This window comes from Scophthalmus maximus, chromosome 2, assembly GCF_022379125.1.
Source record: "Scophthalmus maximus strain ysfricsl-2021 chromosome 2, ASM2237912v1, whole genome shotgun sequence".
In the NCBI taxonomy this organism is placed as follows: Eukaryota; Metazoa; Chordata; class Actinopteri; order Pleuronectiformes; family Scophthalmidae; genus Scophthalmus; species Scophthalmus maximus.
Genome location: NC_061516.1, coordinates 14452732 through 14474282, shown reverse-complemented (window position 1 = coordinate 14474282; position 21551 = coordinate 14452732). Strand labels below are relative to the sequence as shown.

At 40.6% G+C, this 21551-nt stretch overlaps 3 protein-coding genes across 3 annotated transcripts; 2 read left to right on the top strand and 1 right to left on the bottom strand.

Annotated features, from left to right (window-relative positions):
* Nucleotides 1–83: 83 nt before the first annotated feature.
* On the bottom strand, nt 84–21450 carry rb1 (retinoblastoma 1). Its single transcript, XM_035625677.2, has 27 exons — nt 20927–21450; nt 20404–20524; nt 19375–19478; nt 18777–18911; nt 18646–18684; nt 18459–18508; nt 18093–18203; nt 17584–17729; nt 17411–17488; nt 16102–16211; nt 15924–16001; nt 15207–15294; nt 14988–15104; nt 14834–14890; nt 14426–14457; nt 14219–14295; nt 13832–14052; nt 5262–5377; nt 4806–4954; nt 3653–3798; nt 2986–3090; nt 2747–2860; nt 2480–2628; nt 2339–2369; nt 2076–2218; nt 1715–1761; nt 84–1555 (listed from the first exon to the last, which is right to left on the bottom strand). The coding sequence occupies exons 1-27, from the start codon at nt 21034–21036 to the stop codon at nt 1491–1493; spliced, it is 2739 nt and encodes a 912-aa protein (XP_035481570.1). The 5' UTR covers nt 21037–21450; the 3' UTR covers nt 84–1490.
* LOC118300851 (lysophosphatidic acid receptor 6) lies at nt 6726–9201 on the top strand. Its single transcript, XM_035625678.2, has one exon. It carries the CDS (start codon nt 7250–7252, stop codon nt 8354–8356), a length of 1107 nt encoding a protein of 368 aa, XP_035481571.1. The 5' UTR covers nt 6726–7249; the 3' UTR covers nt 8357–9201.
* On the top strand, nt 11077–13807 carry LOC118300852 (lysophosphatidic acid receptor 6-like). Its single transcript, XM_035625679.2, has 2 exons — nt 11077–11228; nt 12241–13807. Exon 2 carries the CDS (start codon nt 12278–12280, stop codon nt 13271–13273), a length of 996 nt encoding a protein of 331 aa, XP_035481572.1. The 5' UTR covers nt 11077–11228; nt 12241–12277; the 3' UTR covers nt 13274–13807.
* Nucleotides 21451–21551: the final 101 nt, after the last annotated feature.

Here is a 21551-nt window from a genome sequence, read left to right as displayed (position 1 = left end):
ATGGTTCCCAAGATGGATGTGACAAGACATTTTAGAGTTGATGTGAAACTGAGTCATGCACAAAAGTGACAAATGTGGCACGATTCACTGTTTTGTCACGTCTTCTTTTTCATTACAAACACTCAACTGGCATTTCATCCAAAGGTTAACCAACACAGTAGGAAAAAATATTGTGGGAAGCTGGAGCGGAATAAAACAATTTCTGACAGGAATCAAAACACACTGTCAGTGTATCAAAAGAAAACACAAACCAAGATAAAAAAAAACCAAACAGAAAACAGCTAAATGCTCTTCAATTTGTTACATTTCAATCACTCACAACAGGCTTTCATTGGCTATCGCTGTCCGCAGGAAATGACCACAGGCGTCATGGCAACTGATCAGCAGAAAAGAAAATACTTGCACGTAATGGGTCTCTTTGCACAGAAACAAAAACAAAATTATATTTTCTAAAGAAATATTTACTATGTAAGGGAACTACTTCAATAAAGTACAATATAAACACATTTAATTTACAAAGACTCTGCTAGCAGACATTTCTAGGATTATTTTACCATGATACACAAAGTCCACATTTATTTGCTATATGTGATGTGTATTAATCGCTGTAATTCCCCCCCTTTTGCAAAATCCTCCTACTTTCATTTCCAAAAATTTAAATAAACCAACACGTGGAGATAAATGTGACTGCAAATTCTTTTTTTTAAATCCTTTAGATTTAACATATTAGGAGTTGTTTGCATTTGCTGAATTATGTACTTCTATCCACCCATAAGCAAAGCAAAAGCTAAATGTTACACAAAAGAGGAACATCTGTAACCCTTGAAATTTCTAAATAATGAATATTGGTTGAGTGCAAATTATGTATGATTTTCTTTTAAGTTATATTCGATTGTTTTAAAGTTTTGCATCAAAACTTTGCCAAAAGTAAAAGATCACTCAAAAAATAAATCTGCTGCATTTGAAGACATTACGATTTCCCTCCGACGCTGACGTTTACTCATATCCGAGGAGAGTAATCATGGTTTAACAGTTGAAATGTTGCCGCATGATTAAAACATTTGAGATGTAAAACTATTGAATGACTCAAAGGTCCGATTGGTGGTAGGAAAAGCCAGCAGTGTGTTCTCGCAATGCTCCTGACAACTGCGAAACATGTCACTGTGAAAACAGGGATTTCTTATAACATCCCGAAATATATATCACTCTTAAAACCAAACATACTTAATCTCCAACAAGTCAAATTCAAATGAAATTCAATGATGTCAATCATTATTCAGTTAAAACACCCAGTTAACACTCAGCATCAACAGCATTAGAGGCAGAGAAACAGTCCTCTATATTCACACGTTACTCCTCAAACACAAAGTTAAATACTAAAACTAAATTCCTTTGCTAAATGTTCAGAGAAACTAATGTTTCACTTTGTGTGTGAACCAAATTGTTCACGCTGTGACAAACAGTGCAGGTCAGTTCAGTAGGTTTTAGAGTTACTCCTTCCTCGCTTCTGCGTCCTCCTTCAGCTTCTGCTCCTGCATACGACTCCGAGTGGAGCCTAAATAATAATTAAAAAAATATATATATATAAGCAAACAGAGGAACATACATCCACAACCTTTACAAATGAGAGTAAAAATACACGAAGAACAGCAGAGAACATCAAAACACAAACACAGGACGAAATATGTAAAGCTGAGTAAAAGTTTTCACTCACTCATCTCTGCAAGCTTCTGTATCAGTGTCGAATCTCCACCAGATTTGCTGTGAATTCAAATATATAAAGTGAGCTGCATTCATCGTTCATGAAAACAATACAGACCATTGTAGAAATGATGAATTCATGTGGAGGCTGGTAGAGGATATTCTTTTAGTTTGTTCACCAAACCCATTCAGATAACCTGTAATAATAAGAATTTAATTTCTAATGTAGCTGTGGCTCCTTACTCTCACCTTTACTCTCTTGACTTGTTTTTGCCATAAATAATACTATGTTCATGTGTTGAGTATCTTTGACGTGAAGTAAGTTATCAGGTTGCAGGTAGACAATGGCAAATATAACCCCACTTGTGACCAACCTGCCATCGGCTTCATCTTGTCCGTCTACGTCGAACCGTAACCTCTTCAGAGGCTTTGGAGCGGAGCCGAGGTCCAGGGTCCTCTTAAAGGAGCGATCGCTGCTGTTGACCATTTGATTGATCTTCTGGAAGCGACTGGACAGCTGCAGATGAAAACGAAAACGTATACAGCAAAGGCAGTGAGGAAAAGATTGTTGCCATTGAAGCTGTTCAATTGTCATTTCCCTTTAATGTGTGATAGAGCAAACAAAAGAGCTGCCTACCCCGAAAGATTCCCCGATCGATACCAGCATTCTGTAAAGGTAAACATCAATAATGAGACAAGGCATGTACACATTTTTTTTCAACATCACAAGTAACTGTCTAAGGGGAACATCAAGCTGCTGTGGATGTAAAGGCCTGACCTGGAGCGAGGAGTCATGATACCCGGGGACATTCGTGGGCTCTTCAGAGGGGAGATATACACGTTGTTGCTGCCAGGCACACGCAGTGGTGAATTCGGGAACTTGTAGGGGCTGCGTGGTATTTGTGGAATTGGAGAGAGTGTAGGCGGCTGGAAAATTTTAAAAACAGCAACAATGAGAGGGTATCGTTGGTATATAAATTTACTGTATCTGATTTGTACATATATTAAAAGCAAACTGTCGCCCCTGACAGGGACAGAGTCTCACCCTGGTGGACGCATACTGCAGGATGTTGGTTTTCAGCTTCTGCATGAACACTTGGTTGTAGAAAACAATGATGGAGTCGTAGTGGCCCTCCGTGATCAACACATGCTTAAAGGTCTGCAGCACAGAGTTACATGAAGATATTCAATGCAAGGTATTTTATATAACAATTCGACAAGAGGTATGTCAGAAAAAAAAAAATAACTAAAATTATAATTGACATTCTTAAAAGGTTAAGTCACCTCCTGGTTGGTGTTAGGCATGTTCTTGTACGCCGTGACAATGGTCTTGAAGCGCAGATCAACACTCTTCACTTTACATATGGCATACATGGCTGACATCATCAACTGCAAGAACAACGAGAAGCAGTTTGAGAAGAAGCAAAACCAAATAGAGAAAAATGTGAAGAGATGCAGAGAAAGATCAGGAGACTGAGACTTAACATTAAAGATCTACAACAATTTTTTTACACCGTAGCTTTATTGTAGAGCTGTGTGCAGCACTCATTGCCCCGCTATCTCTCTCACGTTCTCACGTACGTACGTACGTGCGTGCGTGCGCACACACACACACACACACACACACACACACACACACACACACACACACACACACACACACACACACACACACACACACACACACACACACACACACACACACACACACACACACACACACACACACACACACACACACACACACACACAGACAGACAGACAGACAGACAGACAGACAGACAGACAGACAGACAGACAGACAGACAGACAGACAGTCAGTCAGTCAGTCAGTCAGACAGACAGTCAGTCAGTCAGTCAGTCAGTCAGTCAGTCAGTCAGTCAGTCAGTCAGCAGCACTGGGAGAAATCCCGGCTGTCTTAGAATAGAGAGCAGCCTTTCTTCGGGTTACCTGGTCGAGGTGACGATCTCTCATCAGCTCGTACTCGTGCTGCAGTGTGTGCTGAAAAAGTGTCCATATGATTGGCTCCAGTTCAGGGTGGGAGGAGAGCAGGTAGGAGCAGAGTAGCTTCAGCCTCGTATAGGCCAGGCGGTACACTACACAGAGAGGGAAACCTGAGGGATCACTGCACTGAATAAAACAAACACATTTGTTGTAGTTTTCTAATACCTTCTTTCATCTTACAACATGTAATGACTCAATATAATTTAGTTAATATTTCCAGATTATTATAAGAAAATGTGGAGCTCACTGAAAAGGTATGATTTTTTAGGCCTTTCATTATCATCATAATCACATTGTAAAGTGGAGGTGGCTGTGTCTAGATCAGGCGTGGAGAACCTCTGCCCAACTCCCTGCAACTCAGGCATACAAAAAAATCTCATGGCCGCAATTATTTTTTTGTGATCAAAAGACAATAGTCTTACATGTCTTTTCATGGTGATCACTTTTGGCTGTATGACTGTCTGTCAGCTCATGGTTAGGGTGAACAAAACACAGCTGTTCCTCTACATGTGATCGCTGGAAGGCATCATGGCCAATGTCAAGAAAAGTGGATGTGTAATGCTGCCCTTCCCAAGACAAATTAAAAAACTATGTTTTGTTGAAGTAAAAGATAACCCATTGGACCTATAGTTGGCAGGGGCTTGGTCACAGAGATAGAAAAGTTAAATTTTTAGCATCATCACAGTTGAAAACATACAACTAAACTGGATGAGATGTGCTTGTTAACACTCTTTGTCGGAGTTTGTGTGCCCAACAAGTATCTTACACAAGAACACATTATGACAGACTAAGGCAAGTTTTGCAGTGATTGATAGCTGAGAAGCTTCAACCTCATTTAGAAAGAGAATTTGAAATTGAGTGCCTTGTTGCCACTACTAGGTGTTACAAACACCGGACAAAGTAAAATCATACATTTTTATTTTCGTAGGTGAGAGGTCTAAGAAAATAAAAATGGAAATGGTCCTTGACAAGAAGGTTCCCCACTTCTCGCCTAGACTTTGTCGCCACATCTTTATGATACAGAATTAATCCAGATTAATTAATCAAAAGGAATCTGTACTGCAGAAATAAGAAAGTTGCAAGTTGAATGACATCTTACACTTTTTATAAAAGAGGCTTAGAGAGTTGGACTTGGGGTGTCGTGGAGTGGCCGGTTGGTTGGGAGCCTGGGAGACAGCCTGAGAGCCGGCAGTGCCTGGAGAATCAGGAGGCAAGACACGATGGCCAGGACGCATGGGGGACAGATATCTGTGAGGACAGTGAGACCCGTCAGTTACACCAACATTCAAGTGAACATTCAATTAAAATTTCCATTAAATGCGAAACACAGAGGGGTTCAGAATTAGGTAGAAGAAGATATTTAAAACTGAACAAATTAACAGATCGATGTTATTTAAATAACATGATGCCAATTTAAGACTTAATCAAAGTGACAAGCTCTTGCACTTATGAATTTCAGCGGTGTCGCAACAGTCAAAGGCATTTCAGGGTCGAAGAAGGTTTCATAGTTGCTGCATACCAGCAGCTGAAAAATAGACGGATGAGAAGGACTCACAGGTCAGCTGCGGTGTGGTTGTGCTGCAGGGGTTGGCTGAAACTGGCCGGGGTCTCCACCTGCTCTGCCGCTCCGCCCTCATGCTCTTGTCTCAACAGCTCAAATAGAGGGGAGCCCTACGGCGAAAAAAACATGAGGATTACATTCAAGCACATATTAATCTAAATATACAGTGTGTACAGTTTACTGGAAAATAATGTGAGGGGTAAAATGTTTTTACAGATGAAAATTACATCTTCATCTACACTTGAGCAGACAAATAATATGTAAAAATTTTGCACATAAGAAACATCATACAACAATTTAAACGGCTTCTTAGTTTGTCAAAGATGACTTTTGATCTCTTGCACTCTAAATCAAATGTTATATATGATCTGAAACCATAAAATTATACGAACATAGTAATCTTAATTACAATTCCATCGGTTGAGTCGCTGCTGTCTGTTCATCTTTACTCTAATGTGACATCTGCAGTTTGTGCAGGTGCAATTTAAGATAATTTTCATTGTCTATCAATTTTTTTTTGATCAAATTTTATTAGAAATAATGAAAAAATGTCAATCAGAGCTTCCCAAAGCCCACGATAATCTTAAAATGTCATGTTTTGTCCAAAATGACCAATTTACAATTATCAAAACAGAGACAAGCAGCAAATCCTCACGCTAGAAGAGTTGAAATAAGTATGAGTTTGACAGTTTTGCCGAACTACTGCATGCATGTCGATGTCAGCTCTAGCAGCCTATGCGACTCAGGGAAACTTTAGGAGAAATGAGATTCAAGTATGTTAATCTACTAAAAGGGGACTTGTTTAATATAAAATATATATACAATTGGTTATTAAATAAATAAAAATACTAATGGACTGATAATACATCTGTTCATGAATTTATATTTACCACAGGACACTCCCTGTATTATCCTATCAGATCATATATCGCCGAGACAAAAAACAGAGATTAGATCATACGGGGAAGTGGGTGTAGCTTCTACTCTGCATATTAAACAGTGAGTGCAGGTACAGACCTGCTCTTAGTACATTCTTCCTGTCATACTTGCCACGCCCGGCTGACGACACTGACACATAACACACAACAGTACACCGCATATTTTTTTTTGCATTAACAGCATTCAGTGACATGACATTTAAGGTCGCTGAATGTACCTGTTTATGTTAATACAAAGTGAAACACCTCAAACAATCACAGTCATATAACAAAAACAGGATCAAGCTGTCAGATACCGTCGTAGCAGGCAGACAATTAAATCTACGGCTGAATACACAAAATGCTAGAATATTTTCAGCGTAGGATCACGGTGGTGAAGAAGAAAGAAAGCACAAATTTAACTTTGCAATTGAACTATTCAAATGTCTGGTAAATGCAAGTGCTAAGCGGCGATGGGAGGACTTTGTTCCCTGTGGAGGCTCCTCCCTCTGTGCCTCCTCAGTCCAGAGAGTGAGTTTGAGCCTCTCACTTGCAGCCTGCCATGAGGATTCAGATTTACGGTCAGACAGGAGCAGAGTAACAACCACCATGCACCCCATTTCCTAGAAAATCTGCTGCAGAAACATACGGAAGTACGAGAGAAAAGCAGAACGAGATGACTGTTCACCGACTTGAGCAAAGACACGTGATTCTTCTCTAAAAAGGGATTCACATTTCGACTGCTGAAGACAACTGAAAACTCTACTCAAACAAGGATTATTGGACGTGGAGGGAGGCTTTCGCGTGGGGAAAAGTGATGTAAAGAATTGTACATACGATTACAGGTATTTTGTGGAGTTGCTGTGAAATTTTCTTCTCAGTATTTCCTAACACGAACACACTGGGCTTTTTTCCTCTCACCAAATTAAATTGACATTGTTTTCCTGCCTGTTGCTCATGGACGGATTAACAAGTTGAACTTGGATTTTTCTTTTTTTTTGACACAAGCACTCAACTGACAAGAAAAATTTCACTCTGTAATTGTTCCAGACTTACCAGCTAAAGATGTATTATAGCACCCCAGAAATTCAGAACATCAGTACACTGGGTGTCACTCACAGTAACGTGAATTGCAATAAGAGCGATGACTTCAAGTACCCTATGTACAGCTCTGTTTTCAGCGTGGTGTTTGTGGTCGGACTTTTCTTCAACATGGTTGCTGTATACATTTTTGGGTGTACACTGAAGCTGCGAAATGAGACCACGACATATATGATCAACCTCGTTGTTTCAGACTCTCTCTTCGTTCTCAGTTTGCCTTTTCGGATCGTTTACTTCATTAAACGTGAATGGCTATTTGGAAGTGTGCTCTGCAAGATCTCGGTGGCCCTTTTCTACACAAACATGTATGGCAGCATCCTCTTTCTCACGTGCATCAGTGTCGACCGCTTTCTGGCCATTGTGCACCCGTTCCGGTCCCAGACTATTCGTACTAAAAGGAATGCCAAACTGGCCTGCTGTACGGTGTGGGTGATGATTCTTTCTGGAAGTATACCCACAGGCTTTCTTTTGGACACCACTTCACCCATAAATGCCAACTCCTCCTCTAATTTCTGCTTTGAAAACTACTCCAAAAAACAGTGGAAGGCTGAGCTGTCGAAGGTAGTGGTGTTTATTGAGACTGTGGGCTTCATCATCCCATTGCTGGTCAATGTGTTCTGCTCGCTCATGGTGCTACGGACACTGAGAAAACCGCAAGCCATTAGCCGTGGGGGGAACCTAAACAAGGCAAAAATCCTGAGAATGATCCTTGTGCATCTGCTCATCTTCTGCTTCTGTTTCATTCCCTACAATGTCAATCTCATCTTCTACGCCCTGGTGCGCTCCAATGTCCTGAAGGGATGTTATGTAGAATATGTGGTCAGAACCATCTACCCTATTGCTCTGTGCATAGCAGTGACCAACTGCTGCTTTGATCCAGTCATTTACTACTTCACTTCAGAAACCATTCAGAGCTCCATCCGACGCAAGTCCACAGTATGGTACAACAGTGCCAAGCTATTCGAAAGACTTCAGGTGGACAGCACACAAAGTAGCCCAATTTCAACACCAAAAAGCCTGACCCTGAGGACTCTGAGGTCAAAAATGTCTGCCAGTGAGTCAACAGTCTGATGAAAACTCTTTTGTGAGACTTGATTAACAATTCAGATGAAACTAGGTTTGAGTCGGAAGACGTAGGTGGAAACAGGCTGTTAAGATCATAACAACACATACGTAAACAACTGTTTCTAAGGAGTCACTCTCTCAATGCCTACTGGACACCAAAGGGAATTTCGTCTGGGACTCAGGACACTGATCACTCCAAGAGGAAGTCAAACATCTGACAAGAAGAAAAGTGTGTTGCGGCATGAACACCTTTGATCGGTGTGCCAATTCATGATGCAGTATGAAAAAAGAATGAAAACTATTTTATTGAATCAGTTAAGATTTTAAAGCGTGCATTAGGAAATGGCAGGCGTGTAAGCATCGCACTGTGCATGGGGCTGCAAAAAACCATCAGCTTTGGCACATAAGACATTGTATTTGTTGTTCTTTTCCTCAGAGCAGATTTGAATTTTGGAAAATTCTTCTTTAGAGATGCTGAACCAGTATTACAACTTTTTTTATATGTACTGCGCTGGGCAGTTTTTAAATATTTGTGGCCTCAACAAGGCTTTTAAGCACTTTAAATAGCAGTGTGTTCAGTAACAGCATTTACCCCTTATACTGAATGAAAATAAACAGTTATTAATTTAATTATTTTGAGTTTTAGGTTCACTACTTGTTTGGTGGCATGGAGCATTGTGAAATGTCTGACATCAGAATGTATCAGTTGCCTGTACGTCTCTTTGGGTGCTTCCTATTGCTCATTTACCTGTATAGATTAGTCATACCTGTACGAGCAACACAGCCACACATAGTGTGGTTGGCCAATTGCATGAACACACAATGACTCAATAAATTTCAAACACAGATTACAGGTGTGGTCAATAATTGATAGCTGCATTGCAGCAGGAAACACTGCACTAACACAGCCTTATCTAGATAACTGGTCTTCTCTGTGAGGAATCTAGGGATGATTAAAATGTGAAAACAAGTAAAAAATTCTGGATCTACCGTGTCACATTTCTGCATATACAACAAAAATGTATGGGAGGGTGAGTTACGACAAGTAATTTTCAACTTCAATCAAATCAAATTGCACAATAGATTTTACAAGTTCAGAATTTGATCAGAAAAATTAAAAAGCTCCAATGAAGCATCTACGCCCGACTAAGTGAATGTGAAAACACAGCTCGCAGTGGAATGGAATATGCTGCATCTTGAATGCAGCTTGTTTCTTCTTGTAAAGGCTGTTTGCTGCAAGACCGAGGACTACTGCATTCCTGATGAGAGGCTGGGCCTGAGGGTCTGCACTGACAAGGGAAGTGTCATCATCACTACGCACTGGTGTGAAAGATTGTGAAACCAAAGCAGGCGAGTGACAACTTGCCCCCGAAGGAGAAGAACATTTCCAAAGTAGAACACAGACAAAGTTGCTGCAATCGTGGTTTAGACCCGGTAAATAGTGCAGAACATAAACTTTAAAATGGCCCATTTTAAAGAACCCCTCCGGTCACGTTTTAAAGTTTATAAAAGAATCTGTTAATGGCTAATATTTTGTTTAACATTGTTTACCCATTGTTTTAAAACTCTGAAATGGGGCTGGAAACCATCCACTCTCTTTCTCATTGAGGAATTCTGAAAGCATGAAAATTCATGATATGCAAATCACACAGGCCCCGCCGACCACAGCTGCTGGCGCTAGGTTGACCGGTGGAAGAACTGCTAATGCTAACGCTAACTCTCTGCTGACACACCTGCTGTCCTCTCGTGGATGCGCTGCCCCTGCTGCACTGGAAGTTTCTTTGGTTTCTAAGGTTTCTTTACCTACATTTGAATATTCAACAGCGATTGGTTTCCTGTATTTGTGACGTACCAAATATAGCTTGCCCAGGATTGGTTTGAATTTCAAATTGCAGAGAAGTGCACAGAAACTTCCTACTCCAGGACAGGCATGTGAAAACACCCCTGTAGTGACAAAAAATTGCTCAGATACAAATCCCTATAGTCATTGTCCGACATTTTAGAGGACAGAAACAGAAGAAAAACACTTTTTGGACTGGAGGGGACTTTAAAGTTTATGTTCATTGGCGTATGAAATATAGGAAAGAATGAGCATTTTATTTTTTCATGTTTGGACTCGTTACACTACAACTTGTAACACAAATAAGCTTACATTCAGGATGCAAATGGATTTTCCAATACTGTATTTGTACTTAATGAATGGTTTTGTGTGGAAAAAGTAGTTCTGACTCCTTGACGAGATCATCATCTAGCCTTCTTATATTCAAGTTTATATTGATATTACATTCATAAATATTAACAACAATTATGATTATTGATAAATGTCACTATGTTTAAAGAGACTTTATAAAGGTAAACAGTATAAATACACCATTTCATTTCCATTTCTCATGATAAATATAAAGTTAAGGTAAGACTTATTTTTCCCAGCACAGGAGAAAGAAATTCATTTTTTTTTCAGCTCTACTACCAATCATTTCAGTGAGTTATTGCTATATCAGAGGTCTGACAAATATAGTTAATGATTAACTCGAGTCGCCTGCTGTAGGTTTTTAACAAGCAACCATAAACGTAACCCACCATGGAGGTGAGGAAACTATCTGTGCGCAGTTGTAAGCATTGAGAAAACTACATAACATCTATCATTTATCAATCCAAATGTGTGTGTGTGTGTGTGTGTGTGTGTGTGTGTGTGTGTGTGTGTGTGTGTGTGTGTGTAAGGGGGCGACAGATCGAGAGAAAGGGAGAGAGGGTGTGAGTGTAGGCGTGCACTTCTCCAATCAGTAGCATGTGTCCATTTACAGCTTCCTAACAAGTAATCATGCTGCTGACCACCAGCTAACTGGAAAAACAACTATCCTTTCCCCTGTCCACACTGGTGAGTGATGAGTTTTCTCTGTTTCCAAATTCTCCTCATGCACAATATATAATGGATTAAGATCTGTATTTTGTATTAAATGTATACAGTGATTAACTGCATCGGCTTATCAGGGTTTGGTAGAAACTTTAGAAGAGGTCCAAAGTGTAATATTAGAAAATGTATGTTTGTATGACATATTTTATTATTTCTTTGGCTTTTCCAGTGAAAGAATTAATCAAAGGCAAAAAAATGTATAGTGATCTGCTCTTGATCATGTGAAACTCAGTTTACAGTTACATACTCAAACATAGTCAAGTTGATAGTAACTCACTTATCAGAGCACATAACCAAAACCAACTCAATATTATATATTTTTTACAGGATCAGGAGTTTACCATGATGCCAAAAAAAATGACGAACGAGAATCTTTGTTTTCATGTTTGAACATTCAATAATATTATGGAGAATGAAAAAAACACCAATTGACATGCTACTTGAAATCTGAGAACAATTTTTTTACAATGACAGCGGAAAAGTCTCCTTCATAACGAAATGCTAAGAACACTAATTAAATAATGCTTACTATCAGACCCAGCTAATACTGACTGACAGATGCTTAACTGAATATTTGTTTGAATGTTGTAGCCTACAAATGACTGTCAGAATAAATTAACACCTATGACAGTCTCAACAATTACTTCATTAAATGTGCCATTACAGCAGCCATATTTCATTGTGAGATGTTTATTTTTTTTTACCCCAGTCTGCATGCAATGAAACCAAATATTTGCCTGGTTTTATGGAAGCAGGAGGGTAGCAGTTAAAACTTTATTGACAGAATTCATCCTATGTCTTAGTCTTGCATGTCAAAATTAATTCAGCTGCGTCAGTGCATTCACCTCTGCAAATTTACATTCCATAAAACAGGAGTCATTTTGAGGTTATTAAGTTTTTACTGCTCCAGCAGATGCTACTGAACATGTTCCTTCCTCGATCTCTTGTTCACTTCAACCAACCTTATTTCCCTCAGAATCAGAGCGACACAGTGATTTAAAGTGCATTGGGACATGGAGCTGTGGAACATGACTGATGATGCACCTCCCAAGACGTCCTCACCTTTGTCTAACTGCACCTTGGACACCAGCTACCGCTTCACTTTATACCAAGTGTCCTACAGTGTCATCTTCCTGCTGGGCTTGGCCACCAACAGCCTGGCTCTGCGCAGACTGTGTCTCTCTCCCTACATCATCAACAGCACCGCCATCTACATGGTCAGCCTGTCAGCTGCTGACCTGTTCTTTGTGATCTCCCTCCCTCTGAGAATCTACTACTACCACCGAAAGGCTCAAGCCTTGTCCTCCGACACGGGAGAGCTGCCGAGCTGGGCTGCCGGGGAGGCATACTGCCACCTAACTTTTACCATCAAATACATCAGTCTGTACGGGGGCATCTTCTTCCTGGTGTGCATCGCTGTGGACCGTTACTTTGCCGTAGTGCACCCGCTGGCGTCTACGCTCCGCAGGCTGCGTGTTGCACAGCTGGTAAGTGGGGGGATCTGGTTCCTGGTATTGGGGCTGAGTGTGAGTTTGCCTCTGCTGCGATCCGCAGCCGCTCACCAACACCAGCCCTGTCTGTTGGACCCGTCCTCGCAGCACCATCAAACCATCATACTGGCAGCCCTGGGCTTAGTGCTGGGGTCATTCCTGCTTCCCGCTATACTACTGCTCTACAGTTACTGCAGAGTGCTTGGTGCGCTTCGCCAGCTGAGACACCGCTCTCGCAGCCAGCATCGCGGCCACAGGCACACACTCACAGTCATTTACTGGGTGCTGGGCGTCTTCCTCTTGTGCTTCCTTCCCTATCACATCAACCTGCTGGGATACACCCTGACACAGGTGGGGCTGCTGTCCCATTGTGGCCTGGCCAAGGTGACCAAGGCTGTGCACCCTGTGATGTTGTCACTAGCCAGCGCCAATTGCTGCCTTAACCCACTCATTTACTATTTCTCCAGCAGCCTGGTGCACAGGGAGGCGCCTGGTGGTGGAGGCAGTGGCAGCCGATAACACAGATCGTTTCATGCCACTACTGAAAAAGACCATCTTTAAGTATTTGAGTATTTTGTCTATTCACATTAAGTAATCAGTCACCCATACTGGGTGCACTACTTTGCGAGCAATACTTTTAATGTTAAATATGTAATCTGTTTTTTGGCATTAATAGTAATAGGATGAACAGGTTTTGTGAGTATTTAGTGTGCTGCAAAGTGTTGTGCCCCTGGGGCAGTCTGGTGTTCAGCGAGTTCTTTGTCAGCTATGGTTGGCTTAGTTTATTTATTCTGTATACTTTGTCAGTACAGTGTGTTTGTGAGATTTTTGGACTTCTAATATGCAGTGAATACTAAATGTATGTGGAATTCTCCTCGTTTTACCAAAGTGCTGCTCCAACATTACAGAGCACTCTAAATGTTGATCTTGTATTCAATGCTTTTAAATGTGCAGATATTCTTTTTTCACGGGACAATAAATGCCATATTAGGAGGCTGTATTTACAGTATCTGTGTCTTCATGTTGTGTGCCATTATAACAGGTGTACTACAGTAGTAATTTGAGATTAAAACTGACCGTCCTCCATGCAATCCTCTCCATGATGAGGTTCTCACATGTCTCCAGATGCTTCACAATATCTTTGCTCAGTGTGGGGTCGGCCTTGATGAAGCTCTCGATGACTTTGTAGAAGTCAAAGGCGGCAAGGTTGAACACATCCAGTATCCAGGGGAAACAAACATCTGTCTCAGCTTGGTCACCACCTCCGTGGTTGTATCCTCCAGTCTTAAAACTGCTTTCTGATAATCATGAGCAAACAAAGTAAATGTTAATGGTCACACACACATATATGACGTTTAAACATTGCTATGTCCTTTTTAAAACTGTGAGTTACAACAAAGCTATTTAAAGAAGTGTTATGCAATGGCGTCTGCCATTAATTTGTAAGCAAATTACGTGACACACCTCCATATGCTGCCATCACCACCTCCAAAGCACAGGCCAAAAGTGATGTGTGGAATGTGGAGTCATTGAGGAGTTTACTGGAATGGAAATCATATGACTCTACTCAAAGGCAAATTATGCTTCACTTCACATCAAAACAACAAAAAGCTTCCATGTATTTTCAAAGATCAGGCTTCAAAGTTCTACAGTGCTTTATTAAAAAAATACCTGAAATTTTGCACAGACAGTCGCTTCTCTTCCTACAAAGTGAAAAAAAAGGCATTATCACTGAAACGAAGAACAACATGAATGGGAGTTATTTCAGACACTGTGTAGAATGTTGAGTAAAAAAGTTTGAGAACTTCTGCTATAAAGTCTACACCTCCTTTGAGTTGCTTCCTGTTAGTGGACTTAATTTGCTCTCCACTATATTGCTACGTAAACAGAAGTTAAAAGGTCATGGACAGTGGAAAAAACGTATTGGTATTTTTTGAATAGATCAATTAACTGTGGTGTTTCTGAGGGCCAACCTGAGTTGCTCAATTTGAATTCACTCAAGCCTCTAGATAAATATATCAAAAATAATATTGAATAAAGCAGTTGAGAAATAAATTAGTGACATAAAATCCACTGTACCGATTTCAACATGGCCTCCATGACTTTATAATACTGTCTGACTCCGAGGGAAAATCTCTGAAAAGACCAAAGAACAATGCACGTTGAACACTTCAATCATTTCAGCTAGTGTTGCCATTCCTGCTCATTTTTATTTTTGCGTAATAGTTCATACCTGCTCTCCAAGAACTACACAGCGCGGGCCGACTGCCTGACCAAATCTTTGGCTGAATGCCTTTTCGAGTGTCTCCAAACGCTTCAACACGTCCTGCGTCGGGTCCACTGTGCAATTCTGACCACGGGACAGGAGAAAATAGGGATTTTGTCAAATTAAGGTAGAAAGACGCAGTTTCATGGGACATAATACTTAGTGGACACACTTCTAGGGACCCACTTTGAAATATGTATCCAGGTTAGAAGATGGCTTATCGCCAGTAGAGATGAGATCACCCTTCAACTGCTGAATGGACGTCATGGCAGCTCTGATGAGACAAAAAGATAATCAGACAAAGCCGACTCACTCAAAAACAATTTGGAAAATGGAATGTGCCCAATGAATGACATATTATACAAAAATCCCAGAGCAAGCTACAATGACTTGTTTTCAATTTGTGGATTAATTTGCACATAAAATATACATAAGCATATTTCAAGATGTTGTCTTATAAGTTAATATTTTGCAAAACAAATAATTATTAAAATGCTAGTTCCATTATTACGTACGCACAACAGCTGTCGCAATTACCATTCACAGAAAACAAAAAATCTTAAAAATGTCCATATCTTCAAAATAACTTGTTGCTAGATTTGCTAGATTTCTTTTTGATTAAGTTTCTAATTAGAGGTTTGATTACGTTTCTAATGTTTTGGTGCATAAAAAAGTATGTTAGTGTGAATATTTTGTTCTATTTTATTTATTTATTTAACAGTTTTATCACTGTAGTTTTTGTCAAGTCGAAGTTATTGTCTATATCGAAAATTCCAGATATTGACGTAAATTGTTTTTCCCACAGTTCAAATGATATGTCGTAAGCACAGTTTCAGTCCTTCTGCCCTGGGTCAACAAGAACTAACACAAAGAAGAGCAGGTGGGTGACGGCTGGCTGCTCACCTGATTGGAGTCTGTGGAGGGACGAGTACAGCTTCATCATCGGACAGGTTCTTCTTTGGCGTTCTCTCCACCTGTGATCTGAATGCAAGAGGAGATTATTAAACACCTTTCTCCAAATTCTATTAACGGATGTTCAACATCAACATCAAAACGCAGAATAGTTAAGAAAAGGAATTACACTTCGACTTTAGGTGCAAGAACAGTCTCATCTCCGTCAAAAAACAGCCGTCCATCGATGTCTCTACTCTTGAGGTAGTGTTCTTCATATTGTTGGTCGAGGTCAGTCACCTGGGGTGAAAAGTAAAGGTTGAGGTTACTTGCAGTTAAGTGGATCCCCACATACAAAAGTAAACCCCATCAATGTGTTCCACCATTGTCTCAATCAAATCCTACATCAAGCATAGACCCAAATTCAAAAGAGCTAAATTCTAACACTTATCAAAAACCAAAGCAAAAGTCTATTCAGAGTATTGAATAATTGTTCTGTTCTCTTTTAAATTACCAGCACTATACAAGTGAGAAAGAGGAAATCATATACAACCTTGACCTACAGTATAAAAGCTAATCCACTGTTGTAGGAAGACAAACTGCTTCTTTTGCTAATCTTGAGCTCTAACCATGCATCAAACATTTTAATTGTAAAATTTTATTCTATCTCTACATCTACAATCATACACATCAGGCAAAAGTAAGGAATCAGGCACTTAGGACATAACATCTACAGGGATTTCAAAACAGCCTGAAGACTTCTGTCATTTAACAAATGTAAAATCACCTGAGTGAGTAGAAAGGTAGAAAAAATTATTTTCTTTTAAAATTAGTTTAAAACAGTAATAATTGAAATAACTCTTTGTGTTTTCATTATGCACATCAGCCAACTCACATTAGAAGAGGAGTTTGCAGTCCTTGTTGGACTTGTTACAATCTCTGGACGTGTCTACAGATTGTAGGATTATAACCTTATCAGAGTCTGTCTATCCAATATATCTCTGAAATGCGCAAAGGATTCAGTTGGCTGCAACTAGATTAGGAAAACAGACTGTGAAACATCTGTGCAATAAAATAATCTGAATCACACTCACTCAAAACTTATTAAGGTGAAACTAACAACGTTTATATAAGACACTTGTGTAAATAATGTGCACCACCTGTCCATTACTGGGGTGACGGTAAAATAAAAATGTCCAGTGTGCTTCTGAGGAGGTGGAGTGTGTAAACAGTAGCATCCGGTTATAAGTGTCTCTGCCATACACCACCCTGACACACTACAAAGGCTCCCCCGCCTGAGTACACATGTTCCTGACACCATGTATGTAAAAACAAACATGGAAGAGCAGCAAAGAGAACAACCAACAGCTGTCAGACAAGCGATCATTCAACAGTGGCAACCAAAAGCAGGAGGAGATAGCTAATGGAACTGGTAAGTGCCGAGGGAACAGAGTGAAATCAAACAGCAGTGCAGGTGTTGTGACAGTGACACCCCTTACCTGAGGAAAATCTGGGGATCTTGAAAGATCCAGTGAGTCCAGGAAAGCCGAGAAACTGGTCTGGTACACATTCTTCACCTGCAAGTACAATTAGTACAGAGGACAGATGAAGCCAAAAACACACAGTTGGTGCAGAAATATGTAAATGAGGATGATTTTAATAATGCTCAGACCTCTTCTGCATTGCATTCATTCTCTTTGCACAAGGTTTCAAGAAGCTGCACGTCCACCTCTGGCTCAGGAGGCCGAGTTTTGGTTTTGCTCTGGTTGCGGCGAGATGTTCTCGTCGGCGGGCTCTGGACTTTACTAATGGCTGATTCTGAGAGGAAAACACTTGAAGACATCAGAAATCTACGGGATCCATAAATAATAAATCTTTTCTTGACAGAATTTCTCAAGTTGTGACTACTAACATACTAAAGAAACTATACTACACAATACTTTACTTATATTGTGCATATGCTTAAAGCAGCTTGAAGCAAATGATAGTTGAAATCACATAATGTTTACAGCAACATAAAGTAAATGTGCAGTTATATCTACATCATGACTCTGATATTGTTTTCCAGGTGTTTTTAAAGAAATTCTCCCTCTTTAACTTTTCAGATTTTTAACATGCTTGGTTCTTAAAAGTTAGTTAAATAAAAAAACAGGTTGCCAAATAAATGCGCCCGAAGCTTACTGTAAGGAGGCTGCAGAAGGTCTGGAGGGCAGCGCTTGATGAATAACTCCAGCATACAAAGTAGCAGCTGGAACGATATGACCAGGTCATCCTCCATCTGCAAGACCCTTCCTGCGGACAAGCACAGATGTCGCACATTAGAAGCACCATCACAACACTGCTGCTGGAGACTAGATACAACAGTGCTGTAACAATGAGGTGGGAAACTTTCCGACTCCTTTGAGCTCTACAACTGAGCGACAGAGGAGGAAGGAAGGATGAAAAGAACAAGACGGAGCAACATGAAAACTATTCCATCAAGTGTGTTAACAGCTTGATCCAACTTGTTTTTGTAGTTGGTGATGTGTAAAAAAAGACTTCACCGACCTTTGGCCAAGAGAAACATTGTCCAGCAGCTCCGCATGGTCTCCCTCTCCCTTGAAAATAAAGACGCTGAACCATTAACCTCGCACATGCATTGCACGCAATTATCAAACACATTGAATATAAAGACACCAAAAACGTTGTGTGTCAAATGCATTTTACTTGCGTGGCAGACGAGTTTCCAACTTACGTGCCATCGGGAACCAAAGCAAAGATCTTCTTGCAGGTCCTGGAACGTAAATATTATGCTCAGTTACAATTTTTCCCAGCAACATTTCTATATGAATGGAGCAGCTGGACTGTACTGATGTGTTCACTCACTTCTCAAACCTCTGGTAGAGAGCCAACGTCACATCATACTTCTTCTCCAGTCGTGTCATTGCCGAGTTCACCTTGGTGGTGATCGTGTCCAAGTTTACGTCCAGCTTCCTTACCAGAGCCATGAACTGCTTTACACTGCAAAAGTAAGGAAGATTTTAGTGAGAGGTAACTTCCATTTACATAAAAACTCAACAAGAAAACCATAACAATACAATTGTAAAAATTACCCCAGGGATTTGGATTTGATTTAAAATAATAGAGATACATTTTTAGCACAGGTAATTGTGCAGAGTAGATATCTAGGCTTGTCTCAACTGTATCAGTCTTCCCAGTTTCCAGTCTCTTTGAGGACAAAAGTAAAACAAATGGTAGATTTTCTATTAAATAGCAATTGTATGTTAGAAATAATCATCCAGAACAAGGTGCTGTTGACTTGACAAGTCCTGTGCCCGATAAACCAAACTGCAAACATGAATCCAAACCAACTCAGACATACAGTATTTAAACATTACACAGAACGCTTATTCAGATTAGGGAGCCAAATGCAAGCAGTTGCATTATGAATGTTTTTTCCAAATAACACAGGGCGAGTACTTACTTCAGACAGATTGCTTTCAGAACTTGACTTAAGGTGAAACAGGCGGCATCCATGTCTGTCACAGTCACAAACAGACAAGCCCCCCACAGCCTTTTCTGACTGTCCTGGAATGAAATTTAAACAGAGAAAACTTTTAAAAATAAATAAATTTGAAGGCCTGACAAAGAGAATAATAATAATAATAATAATAATACATTATATTTTTATAGTGCTTTTCAGGGAACTCAAAGCGCTTTCCACTTGAGCACTGATATCATCATTAGGATTGAAACCAGAACACGATTGATGTGTTACAACAAAGCAATATAAAATAAAACTGTTTATTTGACCGAAAACATGTTTGTGCCCCTTTGTTTAAGTCAGTTTAAGTTATTTTCAACGGGGGATTAGAACTAAAACTGAAAGCGTGTTTTTGCAGTGTGCTAATGACGCGTCAACTTTTCATCAAAAACTGCAAAAAAAAAAAAACACGATTAAGGTGAACTTTATCCAACTATATCATGACAAGAACATGCCACACTATTCGATTAGATTGATTATGTTAACACTAATTCAATCTGACATTTTACATCTGAACTCACAGGTAATACATAAGACCTGTGACAGTGTGATACGACACATCGTTCTGTTTATTATGTGCAAGGCATCCTTCCGCCATCCTTTCACCAGTGGTGAAAAGGTAAATACGTGGAGGATATCTATTTGAATATCCTTTTTTGATCAGCATCAAGGATTAATAACTACATTCTCGTGTCAGCCATTTATGATGCTGTTCTCTGCTTCTGTTTTAAAAAGACTGTACAGATGGCTGCAAATGTCATGTTGTCATACAATTCCACGGAGAGGGTTTGGTGTTTGTTCCGTGCTCATTTGAATGGGGTTTTTTTGGGTCTGGATGACACAGTGATCACTTGATTCTGACCAAACAGTGAGTGAACTGTCTCTTAAAGGGACTATTAGGTTCTCTTACAGGACGGCACACAGACTACCATCTACCACATTACTGTGTATATTTGTGTGAATACATACAGTGACTTCCTCCATGGACTCTTGCACGGTTTTCCACAGGGTCCAGGCCCGGTCGCACACCAGGTCTGTGACGTGGAGGCTCCTGCACAGGGTCACAAACTCTGCATCCTTGTCTCGGTGTCTGCAGGATGATGGGAGACGCGAATCCACATGATGGAGGAGAAGAGCAAGAAAAAAATGAACCGATTTGGGAACATCAAATCACGCCTCCTTGACCGTCTGCCAAACTCGTGTCGGATAACTGGGCTCGTTAGTGCGTAATAACAGCGTCACATCACCACACGTGATGCTGAACAGTTACACCATGTGGGCGGCTGCGTTCGACAGAGAGAGAGTTCAAACTTGGTGGTAGCTAGCTAGCTGCTTTGTGTGAAGCAGCTAGCTAGTGAGCCCGACGACCAGTCAGAGCTAACAGGAGGGAAACAGCGGCAGAACTAACGTCAGCTCACGACTAAAACGACAGTGCGTGCAGATTCTTGCAGGGTAGACTAGAGAGCAGCACAGGGAACAAAACGTCTCTTACTTTTTCACAGACAAGTCTGGACTCTCCTTCTTGTCTGGAGAGGCACTTTCAGCACTGGGCTTCACCCCTTTGCCCTGTGTAGTCCCAGAGTTGCGCTTTTTAGGTGGCATCTCGGTGTGCAGTTGGCTCGGAGACGAATATAACCGCTTTTGAAAGTAACAATGTGTTTCGAAGCCGACGGAGAATGTTTACTAAAGTTTAAAGCCCACGGCACGAGTTCCGTAGCAACAATACAACAAAACCTCCTGACTTCCTGAACGCGTGTGTGCTCGATTTGTAACAGGGGAGTGCGCGGCGTGGCCGGTGTCTCGGCTGTTCGACGCCCTCCACAGTCGGTGCTCCTTTCTTTCTCTCGTTTCTTTGATCCCTTGTTTCTGTTCAAACGCAGATGTTCTGCCGAAAGTTCCCTTAACTCGACCCTCTATAGCTTCATGCGCAGTCTACCGTTGATTCTCTGTAACGATAAACAGGGCGACGGTGTGCGTTTGCCAGGATCACGTGAGACGCCGAAAACGAACTAACCCAAAACTGACGAGATGAAAACGCGGGAAAGTCACTACGCAACATCCGCTCATTTGCATGTGTCCCGCCATTCAGGAGGGTCACAAAGGATTCCTCTACTGCC

Excerpts from the sequence above, each read along its gene's own strand:
- LOC118300851 (XM_035625678.2), top strand. The coding sequence starts at position 7,250 with ATGTATTATAGCACCCCAGAAATTCAGAACATCAGTACACTGGGTGTC.
- rb1 (XM_035625677.2), bottom strand. The coding sequence starts at position 21,036 with ATGCCACCTAAAAAGCGCAACTCTGGGACTACACAGGGCAAAGGGGTG. Across the intron at positions 17,489-17,583 it reads ATGAATGCAATGCAGAAGAG|GTGAAGAATGTGTACCAGAC; the intron begins GTCTGAGCATTA and ends TTGTACTTGCAG. Across the intron at positions 16,212-17,410 it reads GATCCCCAGATTTTCCTCAG|GTGACTGACCTCGACCAACA; the intron begins GTAAGGGGTGTC and ends TTTTCACCCCAG.
- LOC118300852 (XM_035625679.2), top strand. The coding sequence starts at position 12,278 with ATGGAGCTGTGGAACATGACTGATGATGCACCTCCCAAGACGTCCTCA.